Source organism: Manis pentadactyla, chromosome 1 (genome assembly GCF_030020395.1).
Source record: "Manis pentadactyla isolate mManPen7 chromosome 1, mManPen7.hap1, whole genome shotgun sequence".
Lineage (NCBI taxonomy): Eukaryota > Metazoa > Chordata > Mammalia > Pholidota > Manidae > Manis > Manis pentadactyla.
Window position 1 is genome coordinate 138,122,595 of NC_080019.1, and position 21,973 is coordinate 138,144,567.

At 36.1% G+C, this 21,973-nt stretch overlaps 1 protein-coding gene and 1 long non-coding RNA gene across 3 annotated transcripts in view; one reads left to right on the forward strand and one right to left on the reverse strand.

The window, feature by feature from the left end:
• Positions 1–15,284, reverse strand: part of LOC130683620 (uncharacterized) — a 145,508-nt gene extending 130,224 nt beyond the window's left edge. The window contains exons 1-2 of the long non-coding RNA XR_008997488.1: positions 14,990–15,284; positions 13,758–13,808 (exon numbers count right to left, since the gene is read on the reverse strand). This is a non-coding gene — a long non-coding RNA (uncharacterized LOC130683620). The remainder of the gene's footprint in view (positions 1–13,757; positions 13,809–14,989) is intronic.
• Positions 1–21,973, forward strand: part of SAMSN1 (SAM domain, SH3 domain and nuclear localization signals 1) — a 419,991-nt gene that overhangs the window by 280,562 nt on the left and 117,456 nt on the right. For both annotated transcript variants that reach the window (XM_057501729.1, XM_036881471.2), the window contains one exon: positions 10,570–10,701. In XM_057501729.1, the coding sequence (XP_057357712.1) occupies positions 10,579–10,701 (123 nt within the window). In that variant the 5' untranslated portion in view covers positions 10,570–10,578. The remainder of the gene's footprint in view (positions 1–10,569; positions 10,702–21,973) is intronic.

Below are 21,973 nucleotides of genomic sequence, written 5' to 3' on the forward strand. Positions count from 1 at the left end.
TCTCCCACTCTAATGTTACTATTTGCTCTGCCTGAAATATCCATCACAAAAGTATCATGAGGTACGATGACTTCATATTTCCTACAGGCCAGAGCTTCCCAACTGGTGTGGTGACATGCTGACATGCCAAGAATGGTTATGGATGTGTAGAGATATCACCTCCTTGGGACCTGAAGTGACCAATGGGAGCTTGAGAAACTTCCATTTGTTTTTTGTTATGCTGTGTGAAAAATGTTGACAAAAACTTATTCTGTCTCTTTCATTTTGTACATGAAGCTGAAAATCACTTTGCATTTGGAAGGCTCTGTTACAGTTTCTTAGTTCTTGGGCTGGGTATCAAATCCTCATCTCGTGGCTTTTGTTCTGATGCACTTTGGCCATGACACACTTCCTTCCTTCTCTTGCAATGAGACAGTAAAATTCAGTGGCTACTCTTGGTGTGCACTGTAACTGTAAGAAATGATCAAACTAATTCATAATAATAGTTTGCTGAATTGTCCCTGGAATCCATTCTACATTTATTGGTATCCGTTTATATAAAAAGATCTACTAAGACAGATTCTATCATCACTTTTTTATAGAAGTGGAAATTTGCATTCAGAGAAGTTAAGTGACTTGTCACAAATAACATACTAGGTTATTGAATTCAAATGCAGAGTTGCTGGCTCCAAAGCTTATTCTCTTTGTACACTATCATGATAACTACCTGCTGGAATGAAAAATAATTGTCCTTTTACAATATACAGAAACTCTGTCTGCAGAGGAAGGTAAAAGATAGTTAATGTCCTGTATATGAGAAGAGAAGGATGTGAGGGGAGGCAATAGGGCATTTGCTGTTCCTACCAGGACCTATTCTCTTTGAATTCATAATGGCTTTTGGGGAGTGGATGTCCTAGTATAATTTAAAACACCTCAGAGACCCCTTACAAAAAGAATTTTAGGATAGGGTTTTTGCTTCTACCAGACACAAGAGTCAGGAAAATTTCAAGTTGATGAATAAGAACAAAGACACAAATTTTTTAAAGATTTAAAAAGATACTACAGTATTATCTTTAGATTCTTCCAGTATCTCCCTCCTCCTGATGGCAGAAGTCCATGCAACAAAAGGACTATAAGGAGTGATCTATGATCCTAAATTTTACCCCAAATAGGTTGCTTGAAGAAATGAGTTGTCTAATCATCACATATACATGGAGCTGGACATGTAGGAAATAACTGGTATCTTAAAATAAGCTAATGAGAATCAGAGGGGAAAAAAAAAGAAAAACAGAATACCATGGCACACAAATTTGGCCTTTCAGAAACTACTAAAAGATTCTGGGCTCTCCTTGGATGAACAGATAACTCTAGATCTAAGGAAGAAAATAAACAAAATGAGCCTAAGACATTCTGGTGTACTAGAATTCAAGTATCTCACAGAATAAGAAGCTGCTCTTTGCTAGAATGCACTTATTGGAATTGCCAAAGATAGGATGAAATTTGGCCTCAAGAAGAATATGGAAGCATTAGTTGAAACATATTTTATATATAAAAGTCCCTAAGTTCATAATGTCATGAGAAAGAAAGAAGGAGAAGGAGGAGGAAGAAGTGATGGAGGAGGAGGAAGAGGAGAAAATAATAAACAACCCATTGGATACCATTGAAAAAATAACTAGAGCACTAATTTCGTGCTCTGAAATGGTCACATGTCCTGCCTTTTCCTGTAAATACTGTCTTTTAGGTTAACCATAGCTTTAGTTGATAAGATATATTTCTACTTGACAACATTTTCCAGCTAATTAATGTGGGATGATTTACACAGTTTAAAATAAGCAATGTTATTTTGTAATTTAAGTTTGGGTAATCAATAGATGAGACTATCTTAGTAGCAGCAAAAGTGGGAAATATTGAGTGCCCAGTTCAATGTTTGCAATGTTCCTGCAAAAAGTTAATTCAGAATCTAACCAATTTTTATTTGTAGGAAAAAATTGTTTTATATATATATATATATCTGAAATATTCGAGATAGAAGAATCTGTTAAGTGATATACAAAGAAGCAAACTGAATTCTGAATGTGATATATTTTATAGGACCTAATTAGTGGCAAAGAGGAGAAAGAAAGAGATTGAGAGATAGATGATGATGATGATAGATACATAGGTAGGTAGGTAGGTGGGTAGATAGATAGATAGATAGATAGATAGATAGATAGATAGATAGACAGACAGACAGATAGAAAGGTAGATGATGAAGGAAGGAAGGAAGGAAGGAAGGAAGGAAGGAAGGAAGGAAGGAAGGAAGGAAGGAAGGAAGGAAGGAAGGAAGGAAGGAAAGAAGGAAGGAAGGAAGGAAGGGAGGGAGGGAGGGAGGGAGGGAAGAAAGGAGGGAGAAAATTTCATTCTATATTAAAGAGACTAGAGACAGATAACAACCAAATGTGACATGTCCTTCTTTGGATCGTGATTCAAATGAAGCAAAATATAATGTTTTTTTAAGATCTTTGGGCAATTTAATTACGGAAAGTGCTTTGGCTATCTTGTCACATAATAAACCACCCTAGAACTTAGTGGCTTAAAATAATAATTTATTTTCTCACAATTTTGCAATTACAGCAGTCCTCAGGAATAGCTCTCTGCTCTGTCTGTGTAACATGGGTGATTTGTCTGGGACTTGAGGATTTATTTCCAAAACGGCCACGCAGGACTAGCACATTGGTGCTGGTTGTCAACGGGGAGAGCAGCAGGGCTGCCACTGGAGCCCTCAGGGTCCCTTCATGCAGGTCTCTTCCCATGCTGCTGGTGCTGCTTCAAAATAGGACAGCTGGGTTCCGAGAGCGGAAATGGAAGCCAACAGGCCTCTTAAGGGCTAAGCTTAGACCTAGCACAATAATGCTTTTTACTCTATTTCGTTTATCAGTGTAGTCACAGCTTCAGCCCACATTCAGGGGACTGAAAAAGTGGCACAGATGTTTGGAGTTATCAAGGAGTAATTTTTAAGAGTAGCAATGGCACTCTGATTATCTAAGAAAATGTCAAAAAATTTTAGAGACAGAGTGAAGTGTGTAGGAGTGAAATGGCATGATGCCTGGCATTTAAAATACCTCATCAGGAAAGGAAACTGGTAAGGATAAAATGGAATAGATGAAATAGCTGTTGCAATATCTTGGTAATTTTTGAATATAGGTGATGGGAATAGGAGGGATTATTGACCTCTACTTTTGAGTACTTTGAGTGAACATTTCATAAACAATTTTTTTTTAATATTGGGTTTTGAAATAATAAAACTCCTAACAGAGGCTGTAAGGAAGAGACTCAAAGTTCAAGTTTCATCTGGTTTTGATTTTGATTGAATTTAACATTACATCTTCTCAAAATATACCTTACTAATACTCCCTAGGAGTTCTAACTTGGGAAAGTGTCCAGGATAAGGGAAACTTGCAGGAGCTGCCGCAGCTGGGAGGAAGAACAGACAGGCAGCCAGCATGGAGGGCTGCTTGGCGTTGGTTGTAGATGCTGTGCTCCTTTCATCTGAAAGCAACTGTGTGAGGACTTCATGCTTTGAGCTTCTACATCTGTCTTCTGACCATGAAGGGAAGGGCAAGGGAACTACAGACAGTGGCTGTGACTGACCCTCTGCCTTGCTTACCCTCTGCCTTGATGGCAACAATGGTTAATCCACAGGCCAATTATTCCTGAGAAGAAAAACTCTTCTTGAGTTAAGCACTCTCGGTCATGGAGTCTTTTGCTTGGAACTCAACGCACTGCTTTAACTGCTACTGCTCTAAAAGCAGAGGGTGCCAATGTAAAGCTCCAGCTATTCCCAATTAAAGAACAAGGGACAACTGTGCATGCCCATTTCAAGGGCATTAGAAGTAAACACTATTTAAAGGAAAAATAAGCCCAGAACCAGTGGAAGAAGCAATGTATTTGCAAGATCTAAATTCATCTTTAAAGCAATACCACTTCTGGGCATATACGCAAAAGAATTGAAAGCAAGGATGCAAATAGATTTTGGGCACCCATGTTCACAGCAACAGCATTCGCAGTTGCTAATTGGCGGAATCAGCCCAAGTGTTCATGAACATCTGGATGGATAAACAAAATGTGGTATATAAATTCAATGAATATTATTTAACCTTAAAAAAGAAGGAAATTCTGACACATACTACAATATGTGAGCCTTGAAGATATTATGACAAGTGAAATAAGTCAGACATCAAAGGGCAAATATTATATGATTCTGCTTATAAAGAGGCACTTGGAATAGTGAAATTCATGGAGATGGAGAGTAGAATCGTGGTTGCCAGGGTTGGGGGGGAAGAGAGAATGGGGAGTTAGTGTTCAATGGGTGCAAAGTTTTAGTTTTGCCAAGTTGGAAAAGTTCTGGAGGTGGATGATGGCGATGGTTGCAAAATATTGTGAGTATACTTAATGCCTCAAAACTGTACACTTAAAAATGGTTAAAAAGTTAAGTTTTATGTTATATTTATATTTTACCACCATAAAAATGTGCTTATCTCAGTATCTTGGCATATAAAAGGGCCAACTTTTTTTTTTTAATTAATGGAAGGAAAAGAGGGATGGAAGAGAGAAGGCACACAGACAGAGCCTTGACCTACCACTTTTGAAGGGAAGGTGTTACTGTTAAATTGAAGGATGATACTTTCTTCAGGGTTTGCTTCATATGTTCAGTTTAGTTAGCTAGGCCTATGATTATTCTCAGTGCATTTTTCTCCCACATTTTAGGAGTATTATTACCACGTTTGAAATCTGTTTACATGGGTCATAATAAGTGTCAGCCTTTCATTTTATTAGTTTGGGTTCCTCATTAGTTTAGAAAACTGTTCAATAAAGACCTATCTCATTTGGCAATGGGCTCTGAATCCCCTGGATTATGGCAGGGAATTTACTCTGTGATAATCTCCCAAGAGAACTGTCCAAACAGCTGCAAAGGCAAGAGAGAGCTCCAAGGGGCAATCATATTCTTTAAAGCACAGCAACAAGGGACTGAAGCTCACCAAAATGAATCTTTTCTGCTTTTCGCTGGTAAGTTTCTTTACATACACCATTTATATCCTCATGTTTATTTTATTGTTTTGACTAAAATGGATAGAATTAGGGTATACCTACACTTTGTACATGGCAATATTAATATATTTAGCATCTCAGAAAAAAAGCTCACATCAGAAAGAGATGTTTTTATTAAAGCACCTAAGTCAACTCTTTTCAAAGGCAAATAATATTAAAAAATTACATTTATCTGCAATAATTACTAGTTATTTAATATTTTGATGCTGAATTTCTAAGCATAATATATAAACAGTATTTTGGAAGGATTATTTTCTTCTATTTATTATGAGGATGAGAAAATTTTTTGCAAAATATGCTGCATTTGGGCTGTTTGCTTAGCTCTGAGACATCCTAGGAATCAAAATTTCTTCTTTATTGTTTGAGTAATGAATTCTGTTCAACGTTGGCTTTGTTAAACTACCATGGAGGCAGCTTTCTGAGTTACACAGTGCTGTAAATGCAAGGTACAATAGATTAATCCAGTCTGCAGATGTGCTCATTCAAGGGTATAAGCACCTCTCAAATTCTTTTTCACATTATTACTTTTTTTTTCTTTAGCCTGAAGTGGATCAGTGAAAATTAGCAGGTAGTCACAGATCTGGAAATACTTTATAACTCTAACCTGCAATTGTGACCATCTGCCAATGCTAAAAGTGGATTTCAAAAATAATTTTATTCATTTCTGTCTGTGTTTAAGGCAGGTCCTTGTGCCTATTCATTGGTTTTTCAAGATGTCGATGGGAGATCCCTGTCATTTGGGGAAATAAAATGGTTTACTTTGATGTTTGTTTTCTTTCCACATTGCAAATAAGATTAACATAAGTTCTAGAGATGGTGCTAACATAGGTTGTAATACCTAAACAGGAGGCACTTTAAGACAAGATAAGGGATTTAATCTTAGAGCATCTTGAAAAATAAAATGCAACTGTGAGTTGTGGCAGGCTGTATCATCGAGTTTGGGCTGCCTGTAGAGTCCCAATTTACAAAATAATTGCCAGTGCTCAGCTTTGGTTTTTCCCATATAAATCTGACTGGAGAAATCCCATTTCAGGTGATTTAAGTGGTATTGTGCATTCTTTTCTAGTTGATCTGAAAGAGCTATATGTGGTTTATATGAATATATACTTCCCATGGAAATCAGTAGCATAGCAGCAGAGATGACAGCGTTCTGAAATCCCTCTGAACGGTTCTGTAATCAGTATGCTAATGTTTCTGTAACAGCATGGCTTGGTGTAGTGCGACATATGCTTGTAATCCTGCTACTAAAGACATATAACCATGTAATGAGTCTGATTGTCTTTCTCTGTAATACAGGGAAAGGAGCACAGACAGATTCACCAAGGATTTTGCTTCAAGGCCGTGCCTCATGGACTCAGTTTGACTGCAACTCTTTCTTTTAAAGGCGTCTTTAAAAAGTTATTCGCTCAGAAACGTGTTTGATTAAACTGAAACATCATGAACACTGAATTATTTTTTTCAAGCATTCTGAAGTTTGTATGTTATCATAATTAATTTCTTTAATAAGAAAATGTCCATGAGGTACTTATAAAAAATCAAAACTATTTTAGGTGTTTTTTGTTTGTTCTTGTGAGTAAATAAATAAAATAATTTAGTGTATGAGCTCTCAACCAGGGTCTTGTGACACCCTACTGTGTTGTTATGAGCTGTAAAAACAGGGTGGGATTACAGCTTTTGCTAGGAGTTTGTGCATACTTCAAAACATATTTTTCTGTGTTTATAGGAATGTGACCATATGGGTCACTGCATTTAAAAAGGAGAGACTAAAAACCACTGATTTACTGGAAAGGAAGATTGCTAAATATATTGACCTTTAAATCTCTAGGAAGGAAGTGATTTTATATACAAAGCACCCCATGAAGATTACCACTAAGGGAAGCCAGTGAAAGAGTTAAACATTCTTTTATTTAAGTGTAGGGAGAAATTGTAAATCTTTTCATAAATGAGGTTTTTAAGAGATATGTAAAGGCAAACTTAATGAACTACCCATTCTGAACCAAGGATCCTATAAATAATCCATTAAAGGTGATTGCTCTTATTTTGGATCTATAAACTTGAAATGGGGTCTATCTTTCAAAAGGGAGGCATGAATATCCTTTTATGTGTGCCACTCTGACTCCAGAGTTTTTCTTAGATTTTACGTTGTGGTAAAGCTGTTAGACAGCTTGCTCATTAGAAGCAAGATGATTTTCTTGTCGAGCTCATCATATAGTTACTGAGTTTACCATGACTTTGTCACCCAATAAGGTTTCAGATCAATTATCCCTGTGCCATTTATTCAGCGATCTGAAATGCTGCCTCTGTCTTTATTGGAGTTCTTCATTCTATTCTGTCGGTTTATCACTGTCCCTTTCCTTATCTCTGTTCTTTGACATACCTGTTAAGATAATTTTAATGCCAAGAAGATATCTTACTCAGAAGAACACCATCTTTGTCCTTCAAACTTTGGACTTCTGTGTTTTGTGCTTCTATATGAATTTAGGATCATCTTGTCAAAATATATGAAAGTCTTTGATGAGATTTAGATTAAAATGGATTTGAATTTTACATCATCTTTAGGGGAAGCTGACCTCACTATGCGGTTGAGTCCTCCCCTCCACTGCACAGCTCTTCATTCATTCTAATCTTCTTTCATAGCCTTTAATGTTATTTTTCTAATTTTCTCTATGAAATTCTTGCACAATTTATTATGAAATTGTCTTACTAAATTTATGGTGAAAGTCCTAAGAATTTTCGTTGCTGGGGTTTTTTTTTTTTCCTAATATATTTTGCTGATTTATAGATACATTATTGATTTTTAGGTATGTATATTGCAAATAAATAGCTTAGCTGAATTTTTTAAAATCTGGTTTTTAGTCCAGGGTGATTCTTAGATTTTCTATGCAGATAATCTGTAAGTTCTTCTCTTTAGCAATTATACCATCTCAGTTTCTCTCTTCTATGGCATTGACAAGTCAGAATGGTGTCATGGCAGGCATCCTAGTCTTATTTAATGTTTGTGTAATTGCTTCTAATTGACTCTTCCCTGGGGTTTTTGAATAAATAACCCTAGTGAAGTTAAGGAAGTTCTGTCTCTTCCCAGTTTGCTAAGATTTTATCATGGATAAATAATACTTTTTTCAAATGCCTTACAATATTGGTTGAAATAATAAACTTACTTTTTAATACTTTAATGCATATTTAAATGTAACACCCTTATATTCCTATATTAAACACTTGATTGGCAATGGTATATTTTTGTATACAGTATTAAGCTTTATTAACATTACATTTAGGATTTTTTTAAACTATGTTATAAATAAAATTGGCCTATAGTTTTCATGAATAGACAAGAAAATTCTGTTATTTTACTTTTCTAAAATTCCTATTAATTCTATGTTGTGATATTTCAATACACCCTCTACACTTTTACCTAATGTTTAATGTGTTCTCCATTTATCTTTCTAGGTTGAGCTCTTCAGAATGTTCTAATTCTTTTGAAAAGGTCTAGAGTTCACTCCAATTTCTTATTATGTAATATACATTTCTGTGATTATATTAATTCATTTTCAAGACTTTTTAATTGTTTTTTTTGCTGTTTTATGGTTCTTGTTGCATTTCTGTCTATTTCATCATATCATAGATTATTTTTAATCAGATACTACTTTTCATTTAGCTCTCTGTGAATCATAAATATTCTTTCTTAAATTATTTCTCCATCCTTTTAATGACTTTAATTTCATCTGGAATGAAATGGTTTCATATTGTCAACTCAGTTGACTCTCTCAGCATTTGATCCCTTTGTGTGTTTTGGCTAATGTTGAGCAATAAAATTCTTTTCCTCTTCTCTCTCTCTGTCTGTCTCTCCCTCTCCCACGCCCTCTCTCTTTCCACCCCCTAATCCCTATTCTCCTCCTCTTTTTCTCTTGTGCCTGGCCTCTTCACATTTCTCCAACTAGCATGAGGCATAAATTCCAAGTCTTTCTGAGCCAATTTAGAACCAAGGGTTACATTCCTGGTTTAAGAATCTCATCCCAAGGTGACACTTGGTTTACTACTGACCCTGTCACCGAACTGTCTGGCAGCTTGTTTCAGATCCTGGTTTGCTGGCTGTGTTTTTGAATTTTGTTTTTCTGGCCTAGAAATTCCTAGAAGCAAGAGCCCCAGCAGTTAGCTGTTGGAAGGAGCTTTTGTCAGCCTTTCATAGCCATGAATGCTGCTATAGCCCCTGGATTTCAGCTCGGAGTTTACTTTATGTGGAGGACATCTATTAGGAGTTACCCCATAAGACCCGTTCTGGTCAGTGCCCCGTATTTGTGGGTATGTGCTTAACAGGTCCAGAGCATTACCTTCATTCACCATTTTCTTTCTGTTACTTTTTCAGTTTCCCTACATGTTCATGTATTTTAGAACACACATGTCTTAGGTCTTACTTTAGACCTTTTAAATTTTACCAATAATTTGCCATGTGTTTGGAGCAGAGGTTATGTAAAATATGGAATTATAGAGCATACTGGTTGAAAGTTCTAAAAGTAGACAATGTGAATGCAATTCAACCTTTACTTTGTATCTTAATAAAGTACATTTTAAAGATGAGAAAGTTCTCAGTGCAACACTACACTTTTTTACTCATTTCAAGCAAATAACCTTTTTCATAATCCAACAGATCTTTATATTTATGACATTATCAGCATCACCAGTTACTATATCTAGAAATTTTCAATATACTAAGTGTATACCTTGCTCCCTTAAGATGTTTTCAGAGGATGCCATAACTAGACCAGTTATATCTCAAAAGGAACAAATTACAAGAAGTCAATTCATTTATTAAGTTTGCTTCCCAAATACAAAGAGGATTTACACTATAGTTCACAATGGTTTTAAACACCAACTTATACATTTTAAAATGCATTCTTGCATAGAAAGATAAAAACAAATAAACAATATTATTTATTAATATAAATACTGAAACATTAATATTAATGCCTTTATTGGACTTGTGAAATACTTTTGCTGTTTCAAAGCATAGATGGTATTCATTGTATCTTGACAAGTTCCCCTGTAAGGTGAGTGAAACTGCCACTTTACAGTGAGGAAGCTGAAGTCCAACAGATTGTTTATTATACAAGGATGTAGTACTTAATTAAAGGGATATATATATCTAAAACCTGTGACCTGACACCCAACACAATTATTGGTGTCCAAATAGGCTCTTATTTAGTACCTTGAATTTGATGTCTTGAACATCATGCTTCTTGAGAAATTGCCTCATTTTATGTAAGACTCTAAGTTCTCCCCAATACTTAGTGTCTTATTTGATTCCTGGCTCTGTGATAAGTGATAAGAATGCCTTTCTTTACTGTCTTATTCATTGTTGAAGATTGGCATACCATCAACTCTTAATCCCTATACCCAGGATAATTTAGATAGGGTGCTCTATAAAGGTGGGTAGATAAGCTAGGTGACTTTTCAAAAACAATTATCAATTTTGTTATTATTGCTTTTTAAATCTCTTTATTACAGGAGGGCTCTATGGAAAGCTTATATGAGCCAGTCCCAGAGCAACAAGCTAACCAAGGGAGCATCTCTAAAAGAACTGGTTCTCTTATCTTGCCATTTGGAGAGAGTGGAAAAGTACACAACAATCTCTCCAAGGTGAGTAAAGCATTGAGTTGAGTGGATTGCTCCTCTATTACGTATTTAAAATCACTTGCTTATTACAGCAAAAATTCACTGTCCTCAGGGAATTCTTTATTTACTTTTAGTTTCTCATTGTCTCTTCATTGTCGTCTCTTTCATGATTTTGCCTTCATAATATGAACTACCATTGTAGAATATCTAATAGGTGATTACGTAGGTTAACTCACTTAATTCTCAAAGCACCCATATAACCAAGAAATAATTCTATCATTTTCTAGATGAAGAAATTGCAGAAGAGAAAGGCAAAATAACTTAACTTGCCGAAGGCTATAAACCATTAAGTGTTAAAACTGGCAATTAAATATATATGTGTCTGCCTCCGCAGTTTATTAGTAGTTTCCTGGTAAACCGGGTCTTTGGGGTGGATGGGAGACACCCTGGATCTGTAGCATTTGCCAATTGCCATGGTGTAAATGCTCCTACCATAGTCCATTTCAAACTGTCAGTGATTTAATGAGAGGCTTACAATGTCTGGATATTTAATTACTCATTCCCTCCAGTGCCAGCCCCAATACACCACTGGCTGCCGTAAAGTCTGTGCTAAGCACTTCACTGAGCTTTTCTTAACTTCATGGACACACATCACCCACTTACAGAACACAAGTAGTACTAGAAGGCAAGTGAAAATAGTTTTTGTGAATTGTCTTTATGATTACTAGAGGCATAGAGTTCTCCATGCTCTGCAAAATTGGCCCTGTCCCTGTTTAACAGTGCTGGCTGTTCTCTTGGTCATTTGTGCTGTACTTAAATTAATCCCATACTAATAAACTTATTTTGCTTCTGTTGTGGCTTAGGGCAATACAAAACATCCTATGTCTGCTGAAAATAAAGAACTTCCCTATACTTAAAGATTTAGATGTCACCTCTTATCTGTATAATCACACTTTTCCCCAATAACAACACAAATATTACTATGAACATTTATTCAGTGCTTCCTTTTTGTAAGGTACTGTACTAGGTGAAGTTATATATGAAATGATCTGTGTTGATCCTTACAAAAATTTTAGAGAGGTTTAGAAATGTTCATAAAGGCTAAAAAAGCCTTCCCAGTTAAAAAGAAGATGACCCATGATTCAAACCCACATCTTCTTTTGCTCTAGAGAAAGGGGAACAATAAAGTACCTTCGAGTTTTATACCTACCTTCACACCTACCTGTTTTGTCCTTTGGGGATATTGAAAACTTCTTATTTACATAGCTTATAGATGTAAGAAATGTCATGTTAATTATTAAACAAGTTAACTAATAACTATCAATAAGTAAAACAATCCAAAAAAATTTCGTGCAGTGGAAACTCTTCCCTCAACTCTGTGCCCTTTTCAACATCCATAAGATGTTGATGCTGACACATATGCATAAGAGGAGGCAACAATACATTTTACATATTAATGTGAGCAGGGAGTCCGTTTATATGGAGACTGTCAATTGACATTACAAAATGTTTGCACATATTTTTACTCCATAATTAAAAAGAAAAATTGAATAGGCTGAAGAGCCTGAAGATATTTCCTTAAATGTGTGAGTTTAATAAGTATGCATGAAAAATAAACAAGTTCAGGGACAGCCAGTCTAGAATTTTTATTGAACTTCGCGTATATTGCAAAAGTAGATGAGAATAACAAAAACATCAAATGTAAATTGCTACAGCTCTCTCTCTCTCTCTTTCTCTCTCTCTCTCTCTCTCTCTCTCTCTCTCTCTCTATATATATATATATATATATATATATATATATATATACACACACACATATATATCTTAGTAATTTAAAAATATGTTCATAAATACAAATAAATATACATATCTATATACACCACTGAAAGGCAACCTGTTCAACCATTGATTCCACTACTGAACTGCTGAATTATACCAATCCGATCAAATTATCACCACTGACACTTATTTTGTTCCTAATGAAAATATGATTCCACAGCTTGGATAAAATAAAGTCACCCTTTTAAATGAAATTTAATGATTTACAACTTTCTCGACTTTCCCTTTAAGCCTATGAAGAATGGATGGATGTTTTTTTTCTCCTAGTAGTCTTACGTCCTTTTTTTATTTCCTAATTCAAGGAGAAAAGATTCTGGACCAGTCAACAGTATTGGAAAAAGATTATTCTTTTTGGATTCATGGTCTAACATCCTATAAAAACACTCCTAAAGTTAATGGAGTTAACATTAAAGTTAAGGCCTCAAGCTCCCAGTCCTCAACCCAAATGAAATTGTAACTTTCCTGGACAGGAGAGGAGCTGCCCTACTCAAATTCTTCAGAACCAACCTGACAGCATATCCGGTTGTTACAGTGGAAGTTACAGCCCATATTTAAAATACTGTCATTTGCCACATGAATTGAAAAATCAAAATGAGAGAAGACTCCTAGGCTTCTTGGCTTCCCTTAAAGATATTTTATTTATGCATATCTATTAGGGGTTTTAGTATTTGGAAAACACTATTCTAAGCAAGGTGGGGACTTACATAGATGAACGTAAGATGTTCTAGAGTCTAAAGGAAATGATCCAGAATAGACCAACTGCAAAAATAAGAGTAGAAGAGGTGTTGAATGGAAAGAAGCTAATTTGGGGATTTTTAAAATGAAGAAAGAACACCAGAAATATCCAGCTTACATTTAATTGCAGGAAGGTGTGGTAATAGAGACCTGATCCAAAGACAAACTGATTTAAAATATGAGATTTTATTTACTGTTGTAAAGAGGAATAGTAAGAGATCCACTCATAGTATACTAACAAAACCAGAGAGTTTTGGAAAACTACTGCAAAAAAAAGTGGGTAAAAAGTTGTGTAAAGTGAATAATCATGTAACTAAGGAAATATGCTAAAAAAAAATACACCAACACAATAGCCTAACTAAGGACTGACTACTCATTATTATATTAGTTAAAATGCAGGTTGCTACTGCTTAATTCTCTACTTAATTTTAGTACCTCTTTATTATATCTGAAGCTAATAAAATATCTGGAATTAGAAATAGAGTGAGAACATAAAATGTTTGTACCTTTGCCAATTTGGGTTAACTGGATCAATCCTGAATTATCTGGCATGCCATCTATAGTGATTGAAATAAGCAAATAATTGTCAATTCTCCACTTCATTTTTCATTTCATAAATTGATAAGAAATTTGAGTGTTTTCAAAAATGAGCTAAAATGTGGAGCAGGGGCAATGTCCCTGTTATTTATATGTTACACACACATTCATTCAATAAGTACTTGCAAGCTAAATGAAGGGATCAGTGAAGGTTCATTAATCAAGCTAAAGAAGGGCTTAATAATGGGGCCTGTATGATACAGTGGCTAAAAGCATGGGCTTTAGAGTTGGGCAAAAATGAATTCTCATTTCTAGCTCTGTTACTTAACAGTGATTTGACCTGGGAAAATTATTCAGATTTCTAGAGCTCAGTGTCTTCCTTTGTAGAATCAAAAAAAATCTTCTGTATGGGTTCAGCTGAGTTTGATTGTGAAGAAGAGAATCTCTTGTGACTGAAAACCGGAAGGATTCAGCACAGAAGTTAGGGAACCATGAGAAGGGCTGACGTGTCACACTGGAGCTGAGGCTGCAGCTACATACTGAGATGGCCTGTATTTGTAGGGTCCAAGAGCTAAGAACAGCTTTTACATTTTAAAAAATTTGTTTAAAAACAGAAACAAAAATAAGGAAAGCTATGCCATAGAAACTGTATGTGGCCCACAGAGCCTAAAATATTTCTATCTGGCTATTCATAGGAAACGTTTGCTGATCCCTGCCCTACACACTGCTGTGCAGACAGAGGTGGCAATCAGGTGATTGAGAAGTGGCTAGTCCAAATGTGGGATGGCAATACGGATAAAATATATATTGTATTTTAAAGAATTCATATGAAAAAAAGTGTAAAATAGCTTATTAATAATTTTATATTGATTATTTGTTGAGATAAGAATATTTGAGATATATTAGGTTAAATGGAATCTCACTCATTTCTTTTATTGTGGCTACTAGATTGTGGTCTCCACTTCATATCCCACCATTTCAATGTCACATGGTTGCTTATGTTCTGCCAAATTCAAATTGTATCTGTTATTCAGGCTTCAGGGAACTTGTGGACTGTGGTTTTGAGTCTTCTGGCCTTGAAAGAGGAAGTGCTCATATGCTCTGTCTACCACCCTTTCCTCCCAGGGTCTTTCATCCTTATTATGCTTGACATCACCTTATTATGCAAAAAACAAAACAAAATAAAAGCAGGCTCTCTCACCTCTGAAACTCCTCTCGCTTGGCAGGGAAGATGGTTGACTTTCTGAAGGTGGCTCTCCTTTGTCTCTGTAGAAAATAATTTGTATCATCCTTACGCCAGTCTTACAGTTTTATGCTAACATTTAAAGTAAGTTAAATGTAACAGCTCTTCTGCAGTATTTGGGTATTATATAGTGTTGATAAATTAGGATATTTGATTTTTGACAGTTAAGATAGAGAGGAATTACCAAAAATAAAAAAAAGACTATCTAATGCTATTATATTAGAAAGTAAATCATAAACAAGAGTTGCTGTAAAAAGACTTTGCTACAACTTCTGGCAGTTGTTCTCAACAGTGGCCAGACTTCAGGATCACCTGAAGACAGATATCCAAACCCTGCTCTGGACCTACTACATCAGTAAGAAGGGATTAGAGTAGCTTTGTGAGATAGAAATTTAATGCAATCCAAATAGTAATTTTAGATTTTCTTGTAGTCACAATAACATTTTTAAAAAAGAGAAACAGGTAGAATTAATTTTAATAATGCATTTAAGCATCTAAAATATTATCATATCAATATGTAATTAATATTAAAAAATTAATGAGAAATTTTATATTCCCATTTTTAAAATAAGACACTGAAATGTGGTATATATTTTATACATCTCAGTTTAGATGTTAAAGTCTTAATGATTAAAGTTAAATCTGATCCTAGTGAAATAATAAAAAATGTGTAATTTTTTTATCCTGCTTCAGCTTTTAAATTAAAATTAAGTTGACAAAATTAAAATTTAGTTCTTCAGCCACACCAGCCAAATACCAATTGCTCTACAGCTATATGAGGTGAGTAATGGCTTCCATACTGGATGGTGTAGGATGAGACCCTTGAAATTGTTTGCAGGGTTGAAGCATCAAAGTAACCAAATAAAACCATTTTCCATCAGGGAAGTACGAAGACACTTGGTGGTAAACCTTTAGTTATATACTCTGAGGAAGAGATAAGACTTTGGGGAATGGGTGTGTTGACCAATGTGCCAGCTGAGATTAGTGTCTTGTCCCAAGAGACAGGTGGAGACAAGACTGGAGTTCTACCCTCCCAAATCTTAATGTGGCATCCCTGCCACAAGTGCCTGTGTGCTCACGTTTGTGTGTGGTATGTGTGTGTATGTGTGTACATGAGTTAGAGTAGGCAAGGGCTAAGTGTGAGAGTGGGATTTTGGGAGATGAGATGTGAAGAGCAGGGGAAGATAGGAGCATAAAGAATCCAAGCTTACTATCTGCTAAATACAATCTGATGCTCTAGGGGGACAGAGCAGAAATAACTTGAGGTGGGCAATACTGTTAATAGACTTGAGTTTTATTCCTGCTCCCCAGGCGGCTGAAAATTGTATATCCTTGAGAATGTTATTGAACTTCTCTGACCCTAAGTTTCCTGAGCAATAGAGTATGGATAAAAATGTCTGTCTCTTGGTTTGCTGTGAGGATTAAACATTATAACACGCGTTAAGCACCTGGCATAATGCATGTTAATGTTCATTTTCCTTCCTTCTGCAACCCATCACACCAGGGCAGAGTGGTCCTTTAATTTAATATCCTTAATTAAATGACTTTAAGTCAAACTCTCACTTGAGCTTGGATGTCGTTTTAAAATAACTGCTCAAAATAATTTGTAATCAACACTCCTTACCTAAAAGCATTGATTTTTCCCTGGCCGGACAAAAAGCAACAGGATTTATTGTTGATGTACATTAGAAAATCCAAGATTTTAATCTCCACAAATTGCCTCAAATTATGTACACCCAGGTTGAATGTAAGGCTTGACAATTCAGCCCCACATTCCCCACCATGTGCAGACAGCAGTAAACAAGAAATCTATCACAGTGGCTCTTGTTTGCTTAATTCATATTTCAGGGTGTTTTTTTTTTTTTTTGTCTGTTTTAAGTAAAATACATTTAAAATGCAAGTTTAATTTTTTAAAAATACTCATCAACATTCTACACTGATAAAAAGTACTGGAGAAATCAACTAAATTTTTCTCAGCTAACAGATGTTAATGAGAGAGTAATAAAGCAAATTCAAACATAGTTTTAAAGACAAACCATATGATGCAGGTATAACAGTTGGTTAGAGCCGAACACTAATGAGGCCAAGGTCAGGGGTTTAATCCCCTTATGGCCAGTTATTTTTGCTCTGTTCCATAGTCACTAGTAGCATTCATGACCCCAGCCTGCCATCTTGGTTGTGAACATCATTGATCATTAAGGAATCTGGGTTGGTGGGTGAGGAGACATCGGAAAAAAAAACAATACTTACTAGAGGAAGAGCAGCTCAAGAGAAGAATAACCCTGCTGCGGGTGGTTTATTTGCCCACAAAGATTTCCCTTCACAGTCTTCAAGCCACCAGTGTAATCCTCAGCTTTCATTTTAGAAAAATTCATAGGGCAATGGCAAAAGCATTAAGAGAAAAAACCAAATTCTTGCCCTGGCTTTGTTCCTAAATAGCACTGAGTAAGTCATAACACTATTTGGATCTCAGTTTCCACTTCTATAAGATAATAGGGTTAGACTAGATGATCTCTAAAGCCTTTTCCTGCTCTAAAAAGTTTGAATACATTTCAATTATTTTGGAATGGGAAATGTTGTCTAACATCAAATACTATTATTTTCCTTTTAGAACCCTAGAAGGAAAACTTCTAAGATGGCCTCTAATAAACCATACTGTATTGATTACGGTTCTCTTGAGAAAAAATAGTAATAGGATGTGGACATGCAGAGACACAAATTTATTTTAAAGAACTGGCTCATGTGATTATGGAAGTTGGCAGGTCTGAAATTGGCAGGACAGGCTGGCAGGTTGTATACCTGGGAAGAGATGATGTTGTAACTGGAGACCAGAGGAAGTCTAGAGGCAGGACTCCCTGTGCCTTGGGGGACCACAGTCTTTTTGTGTTAAGACCTTCAGTTGATTGAATGAGACCCACCCACATAATGGAGGGCAATCTGCTTTACTCAAAGTCTACTGTTTTAAATGTTAATCTTATCTAAAAAATACCTTCACAGTGACCTCTAGGCTGGTGTTTGACCAAATATCTGAGCACGGTGGCCTACTTAAATTGACACATATAATTAACCATGACATCTGCCTTCTGGTATTTAAATCCTTGTGTTATCCCCATCTTTGTGTGTGATTTGATTCCTGTAGAATTAGTGAAAGGTGACAGGAAGTCCCTTCCATAAATAAGTTATAAAAGACACGGATTTCTGTGTTACTAGCAGACTTTCATCATTGCCTTCATGGCTTGAATATTATGATGAAGCGAGATATCATCTAAAGAGGTCCACGTGGCCAGGAACTGAAAACAGCATTCAGTCTGTAGCCCACAAGGAACTGAGACCTTTATATCAACAGCTCTCAAAAAAGTAAATGCTGCCAACAATCACTGAGTGAGCTTGGAAGAGGATTTTTTCTTGAGCTAAGTCTTTGATGAGACATCAGACCTCTGGACCAATAGCTTAATTGCAACCCTGCGAAAGACCATGAAATTTCGGACCTATCTAAGTTATGCCCGTATTTCTGTTCCACAGATACTGTGAGATAATACATGTGTATTGTTTTAAGCCATTACATTTTGGTTTAATGTATTTCACAGAAGTACATAACTAATACAGGAACTAAAATTAATTTGACATACTATTGATCAAGGTTATTTGCAAATAACCAAATTCATGCCAGCTGATTTTAACAGAAAGGAATATACTGTGGATTAAAGAGAACTCAGAATTATTGAGAGGCTAAAGACAGATACTCTAGCTGAGTTTGCAGGAATTACTCTGAGAAGCACACCACAGAAATTGCCACTCAACAGATCTGCTGCTTTTGCCACAATCAGGAAGTGGTCAAATCAAGAAGCCACAGCAGGAGGCTCCAGAGCCACAGTGTCTCTACCAAGATTTGTTACATTTAAAATGGGTGCTCACACCTTGTCTTTCCCCCATGTTAGTCAGTTTTGTATCAGTGCCTTAAATTGGTGCGTATGATGGATAGCACCTAAACCAAACATCTTATGCTAGTAATAAGAGATGTCTGTGCTTTCCTTCTCTATTTTTCTCTCTCCTCCCTCCCTCCCACACTCCCTTCTTTCCTCCCTCCCTCCCCTCCTTCGTTTGTTCGTTCTTTCGTTCATTCCTCCCTCTCTCCCTTCCTCTCTTCCTCTCTCCCTGCCTTCCTTCCTTCCTTTTTCCCTTCCCCTTTCCTTCCAACCTTCCTTGTTTTTTTGAATGAGACCTCTGACCTTTGGACCAACAGCTTAATTGCAACCCTGTGAAAGACCATGAATCTGAGGACATCATTCTACAATTTGATTTTTAGGATCAGTGAATGACATATACCAACTACAGCAACAAATATATACACCTAAAATATCTGGAGAGTAGTGTAAGTAACTATGTAATAAACTTCTGCATTATAATTACCAAGCCCAACTTTAAAATCTCTCAGAAGGAATTTCAAAAAAATAATATATTATGGTTGTCAAGGGTATACTATATGGTGGTCAAACAAACAAAAATCCCAGCTTTGAAATTTACCCAGTATGTTTCTTAGACAAGTTTCTTAAACTCTTCAAGCCCTGTTTCCTTTCCTATAAAATGAGGAAACCATTCATTCCTCTTACTAATCATTTGAGAATAAAAAGTGACAATATAATTAACATTATTAATGCAGTGGCTGGCACAAAGTAAATAATCAATAATAGGTGTTATCTCTAAGAACACATCTGTAGTTTGTGGTTTAATGGTGCAAGTTCCATAGAGAAGGTGAGTTTAAACTGGGCTCAAAAAGAAAGAACTAAGTTAAAAATGGTGAAAGGGAAAAGAATGCTGTCATTGCACACTGTCCTAGTATCTATCACAAAGGTCTTAAAAAACACTTACAGCCAAGTGTCTTATAAATGGATAAATGGACATATTGAAATGTGACATGTCACCTTAGAATAGGTGAATAATGGGGAAGTCAAGGTAGGTGACTCCCAGGATGGTATTTTAACCACTCAACTGCCATTCTTACTTGCCTCCAAACTACTAAAATTGGGTGTTTTTTTGTTGTCTCCACATAAACATCAGCATTGACATGGCTATTAATACCATAGACACTAAAGGAAGAAAATGAGATTAGCAATGGTATCCCATCAGCTGGGTCTGCATCAAACTATGAACAAGATGCGTCAGTGTCAAAACAATACACAAATGCTCTCCTTGATTTCTAGATTGCAAAATAACTCATAACAAGCCAACATATAAAAAAGGTTCCTTCACTAACAGACTGCACTTTTCTTGCATTTTTATTTTTTTACCCATTCTATCTATGATCACAAGCAGCTATTTTCCTGCCACCGATTCATGTGTGAACACTTTCTGGTGGCTTTAATTAGTTACTTCTTGTAAATAGAGACTTACGTTAAAATAAAATGAAATCAATAGATTAAGGTTAATTATGCCCTTTTCTCTTTTTTATTTCCCAAGCTTATGATACAATTACTAATTGAATCTAATGAAAGCCATGGTTGTCTCTTTAATCAGGTTTTACATAAAAAGCTATAAAGCACAAAAGCTCATTCCGACTATAATTTTCTCCTAAAAGCTTTTGTCATCCCTACTGACTTTGGATTGAAATATTGTAAATTAGGGACCATAACTAGTTTCTACTGGAAGAGATTTTGAAGTTCTTGTTCACCAAACTTTATGCCATAGATGAAGTGACTGAGGTTCTGAGAGGGTTCTAGGATCTTACCCAGCATAGAGCAGGCCTGGGAAAGCAAATCAGGTCCTGGGGCACCAGTTCAATGTTTTCATTGTAGGGATGGAATTTGATATTTTTACCCACCTAATATCCCATCATACTTATTGTAAGCTTGTTTGGCTTGCTCTTTTTCGATTTGTGGCTCTGAAGATTAAGTAAGATAATAATATAAGTGGCAGGAAACAGGAATCAATAAATATTAGTTGTCTTTCTGCATCCTAAAGCCTTGTGTAAATATAATTTCATAAAACACACCACATTGAAGGGTATGTAAGAAAGCTCTCTGTCTCAAGAAATCTGGCAAGGAATATTTTTGAAAAGGGAGAATGTTTCATAATGTGAATAGCCATCCCCTGTTTTGCCTTCCTGGATATTTACAGTGTTGTGAGGGGGTGGCGGGGGTTGTTAGTTGGGGATTGATAGAAAACTCACTTAGCACATCAGTAGACAAATGGCAAAGTTCTATGTGATTTACCAGCTCCCACCCTGATGGATTAGGTAGGATACCTCTGCATTCTCCAGGCATTACAGCTGTATCATTTGCCCCGGAGACAATGGTCCATGTGGGGATGCCACACACCACCTTCTCCTTTGGGGAAACCAGAATTCATTAGTGCATAAGGTTGTTACTCTTTGACAGGAGTTGGACAGGCTGAAAAGAAAGTCTACTGTTCTGATCAGGATGAGCTGACATTGCTTCTTCCTCCTCGTTGCATTCTCATAGGGGGATGAAACCTGTTTTCCCTGAGAGCCATGACATTGTTACAGTAAAATGCTGCAGGGGGTGGGGGCCTCCAGTGTGCCTACTGTCATCTAAATTCGCTGGTTCCTGAAGTGTCTACTCTTAATTAAAAATGCTATCAAAAATTACTGGGCATTCTTTGATGATGATGATAGTATCCACGAAATGATAAATGCCTTTAAAACACATAAATGTGCTGCCTGTACACTTACCCTCAAATAATACTAAATCATTAGAATTAGTGCTTTGATTAAGGTGTGTTTTCTGAGTTGTTTGTTTAGTCGTGGCATATTGTATTACATGTTCTCGGCTTTTTCATAGCCACTCCCCTTTCCTGCCAACAGTGCTCATTTGTGAGATCGCTGATCTTGATGAAAGGTGGGTTCTGTATCTGTGCAGTCAAGTGTAAAAGTAGTGCTGTGTACTAGGTAAGACATCAAGGATAAAATCCCAGTTTTACCACTAA